Source organism: Mandrillus leucophaeus, unplaced genomic scaffold (assembly GCF_000951045.1).
Source record: "Mandrillus leucophaeus isolate KB7577 unplaced genomic scaffold, Mleu.le_1.0 Scaffold167, whole genome shotgun sequence".
NCBI lineage: Eukaryota > Metazoa > Chordata > Mammalia > Primates > Cercopithecidae > Mandrillus > Mandrillus leucophaeus.
Window position 1 is genome coordinate 981,460 of NW_012101665.1, and position 4,605 is coordinate 986,064.

General features: G+C 40.1%; 1 protein-coding gene across 1 annotated transcript in view; it reads right to left on the minus strand.

Moving 5' to 3' along the window:
• PPP1R42 (protein phosphatase 1, regulatory subunit 42) overlaps nt 1-4,605 on the minus strand; it is an 80,319-nt gene that overhangs the window by 66,322 nt on the left and 9,392 nt on the right. The window contains exon 2 of the mRNA XM_011976487.1: nt 2,894-3,106. Coding sequence (XP_011831877.1) covers nt 2,894-3,022 — 129 coding nt within the window. The 5' untranslated portion in view covers nt 3,023-3,106. The remainder of the gene's footprint in view (nt 1-2,893; nt 3,107-4,605) is intronic.

Genomic DNA, 4,605 nt, shown 5'->3' on the forward strand with positions numbered 1-4,605 from the left:
TAAAATGTTCCTATTTCTCCACATCCTCTCCAGCACCTGTTGTTTCCTGACTTTTTAATGATTGCCATTCTAACTGGTGTGAGATGGTATCTCATAAAACTGGAATTGTTAAGATTTTCCCAGTGCAAGCAATTTTCCTTGGAAGCCATTAGGCTCCTCTGGAAGTTGAAGCATTGAATAAATTATTGTCTCAACATTACAAATAGGGGTTAATATTTCTGTGGGATTGGAAGTCAAATATTGTGGTTTATAATACTGAAAACTGGAAGTCATCTAGATATCCAGAATAATAGATTAAATTTTTTTTTGGTTTTGAGATGGAGTCTCGCTCTGTTGCCCAGGCTGGAGTGCAGTGACATGATCTTGGCTCACCATAACCTCTGCCTCCTGGGTTCCAGCGATTCTCCTGCCTCAGTCTCCTGAGTAGCTAGGACTACAGGTGTGCACCACCATGCCCGGCTAATTTTTGTATTTTTAGTAGAGACGGGGTTTCACTGTGTTAGCTAGGCTGGTCTTGAACTCCTGACCTTGTGATCCACCTGCCTTGGCCTCCCAGAGTGCAAGGATTACAGGTGTGAGCCACCGCACACAGCCTCATACATTAATTTTTTAAAAACTATGATAATGCTATCAAAAGAAATACCATAGAACCATTAAATATCCTTTTGTTTCTTCAGTAATATCTAATACATAGTTAAGTGAAATTCATAATATGTAGTTAAGTGAAAATAGTACATTTAATATGACCCACTACTGTAAAATTATATGAATAGAAGACTGAAAGGATATTACCTAAATGTTAAAAGTGATTATGTCTGAATAGGATTACATTCTTTCTTTTTACATGTATTTTGTATGAATAAGAACACCAATTATTATTATTATTATTATTTTTTGAAACAGGGTCTGCCCAGACTGGTGTCTAACTTCTGGGCTCAAGTGATCCTAGCGCCCCAGCCTCTCGAGTAGCTGGGATTGTAGGCATGCGCCACCATGCCCAGCTACCAGTTACTTTTGAGATAAAATAATTAAAGGGATTTTTTAAAAGGCTGCCATTTCTTGTGTCATGGCAGATCAGCCTAGAGTAAATAGACAAGCGGTGAAGTTCTGCTCAAAAATTTCTCAGCCTTCATTAAGTTAACTTCTTTTAAAATACAGCTATGTGTTGGAAACTGTAAGTTTAGAAGTTATTCTCATTTTAGTGTGAATTACTTTAACCAATTTGCCATCCTTCTATCAAAGATCATCCACCCTGGAGGAGCACTGATTGATATGAGGACAGAGTATGAAATAGGGACTTTACTGGGGGCTCTCCAGAGAAAGTAGTCTTATATGATATCATGAAGTAGAGAGTTCTGGGCAACAAAAGAGAAACATGAGGTTTGGGCAAAGGAATTATGGGAAGAAGGATCACCAGGAAACCAGAAGGGGATCTAGAATGGGAGCTGGGTTGGGGTCCCTACAAAAAAACCAAGTATTTAATTGATCATTTTGCCTGGGGTGTTAGTATTTCTTTCATTTGTTCAATAAATATTTATTAAGCATGTAATATGAGTCAGGCATTGTAATGGATGAGGGATTTAGAGTGATGTGAAATAATAGACATGATTTCTGCCCTCAGGTAGCTCCTGTGTTTCCAAGAAAATTTATCTCACCTGTAGTCTAGCATTTACTGTAGACAACAGATACCAACACAGATGGCCTAAGAGTGTTATTGCAGCCTTTAAAGTTTCCCAAATTACAGCCAAGAATTACCTTAGTGCTGAGAAAATGTAGTTTCAGATTATATCCAGATAAACATAAACTTGTCTGATGTAATTGACCCAGTATAACATACATTTACATAACCAGTTAAATTATGTGCAAAAAAGATTTCACTGTTAAACTCTTTTTTTCTTGTGTGAATTTTAATTTTAATTTCCATAGTTTTGGGGATACAGGTGGTTTTTGGTTACATGGAGTTCTTTTTTGAGACGTAGTCTCACTTTGTTGCCCAGGCTGTATTACAGGTATGACCCACCGCGCTTAGCCAGGATAAATTCTTTAGTGGTGAGTTCTGAGATTTTAGTGCACCCTTCACCTGAGCAGTGTACACTGTACCCAATATGTAGTCTTTTATCCCTCACCCCCTTCCCAACCTTCTCTCACTGATAAACTTTTGAAATATAGTACTCACATAGTTACTTCTTAACATTTTGGTATACTTAAAAAATTCATATTTCAAGGTTTTACAATAATACAAAAGTAATTATTGTCTATGAAATTATTTCCCAACATACACTTTCAAATCTAGTTTGCTACACTATACAGTGTTGTAGGAGAACAGTAATACAAATATTTAAAATATATATATTTAAAAATCACAATGGTATATTTTATAGATTTAATTTTAACAAATCTAATATCACAAGTAGGAAGTTAAAATAAAAACACAATATAAAGTTTACTGATAAAAATAAGTTAATAAGGCCGAGTGCGGTGGCTAGCATGTGTAATCCTAGCACTTTGGGAGGCCAAGGCAGGCGGATCACTTCTTGAGCTCAGAAGTCTGAGCTCAAGAACTCAACATGGTGAACCTGGAAACATGGCGAAACCCCATCTGTACTAAAAATACAAAAGTTAGCTGGGCATGGTGGCACATGCCTGTAATCCCAGCTACTCAGGAGGCTGAGGCACAAGAGTCACTTGAACCTGGGAGGCGGAGGTTGCAGTGAGCTTTGATCATGTCACTATATTCCAGCCTGGGCAACAGACCGAGAGAGACTCTACCTCAAAAAAAAAGTTAGTAAGAATAATGAAAATATAGTTAATATATTAGGTATGCCCCCAAACCAATTCCTAAACTTTACATTATTAATTATATAAAAACAGGAAATAATTTCAAAGTTCTTACAATTGCATCTATATTTTTGTCTGAAAAATTTATATGAGTTATTTTCTTCAGGCACTGTGAAATGGTTTCTTCTTTTCGGGGTTTAAGATTGCTGTTTCTGGCAATTAGATCCAAGGTCAGTCGAACCATAATTTCTTTATAAATCAAACTCTCAGCAAAAGCTCTGTTTTGATACCATGTCAAGAAGTAGGCTTAGGTATTATTTCCAGCTTTCTAAAGATGAAAGAAAAAAGCATTATGATTATCATAGCAATTTAAGGAAAAGTTATTCTGACTTACTCTTTAAATAATTCCCTTATATGAAACTATTTGATAAGCTAGTTTATAGACATTTTTAGGGGCACCTGAGGTATTTTCTAAGTTTATAGACTTAACTTCATAAAAAGATTTAAAGCATCAAAATTAAACACATAATACTCATTCACTTTTAGTTTTAAATCTTTTCTTCTTCCTGAGTATATTTGAATCATTGCAAGTACCCTTTTTTCTTTCTTTTCTTTCCTTTTTTTTTGAGACGGAGTTTCGCTCTTGTTGCTCAGGCTGGAGTGCAGTGGTGCAATCTCAGCTCACTGCAATCTCTGCCTCCCAGGTTCAAGCGATTCTCCTCTCAAGCCTCCACAGTAGCTGAGATTACAGGAGCGTGCTACCACGCCCAGCTAATTTTTGTACTTTGAGTAGAGATGGGTTTTCGCCATATTGGCCAGGATGGTCTCGAACCCCTGAGCTTAGGCAATTGGCCCGCCTCAGCCTCCCAAAGTGTTGAGATTACAGGCGTGAGCCACCGCGCCCAACCTCTTTTTTCTTTTAAGAGACTGGGTCTCATGTTATGGTTCCCAGGCTGGCGTGTAGTAGTGGCTATTCACAGGCATGTAAGCATGATCATAGTCCTCTGCAACCTTTTTTTTTTTTTTTTTTAAGACTCCATTGCCAGGCTGGAGTGCAGTAGTGTGGTCTTGGCTCACTGCAACCTCTGTCTCCTGGGTTCAAGCGATTCTCCTGCAGCAGCCTCCCAAAGCAGCTGGGATTACAGGCACGTGCCACCATACCCAGCAAATTTTTGTATTCTTAGTAGAGATGGGGTTTCGCCATGTTGGCCAGGCTGGTCTTGAACTCCTGACCTTGTGATCTGCCCGCCTCGGCCTCCCAAAGTACTGGGATTACAGGCGTGAGCCACCGCGCCCCTCCCCCCGCTTTTTTTTTGTTTGTTTGTTTTTAGAGACGGGGTCTTGCTCTGTCTCCAAGGCTGGAGTGCAGTGGCGCAATCTCGGCTCACCGCAACCTCTGCCTCCCAGGTTAAAGCAGTTCTCCTGCCTCAGCCTTCCAAGTAGCTGGGACCATAGGCACACACCGCCATGCCCGGCTAACTTTTTTTTCTTTTTGTATTTTAATGCAGATGGCGGTTTCACTGTGTTGCCCAGGCTGGTCTCCCTGAGCTCAGGCAATTGGCCTGCCTCGGCCTCCCAAAGTGCTAGGATTACAGGCGTGAGCCACCCCGCCCCAGTCATGCACTGCAATCTTTGAACTCCTGGGCTCAAGTGCTCCTCCTGCCTATGCCTCAGCTACAGGGACCTACAGGGGTGCAGCACTACGCCTGGTTTATGAGCATCTTTTTTTTTTTTTTTTTTTTGAGATAGAGTCTCACTGTGTCACCCAGTCTGGAGTGCAGTGGCGTGATCTCGGCTCACTGCAACCTCTGCCTCCTGGGTTCAAGC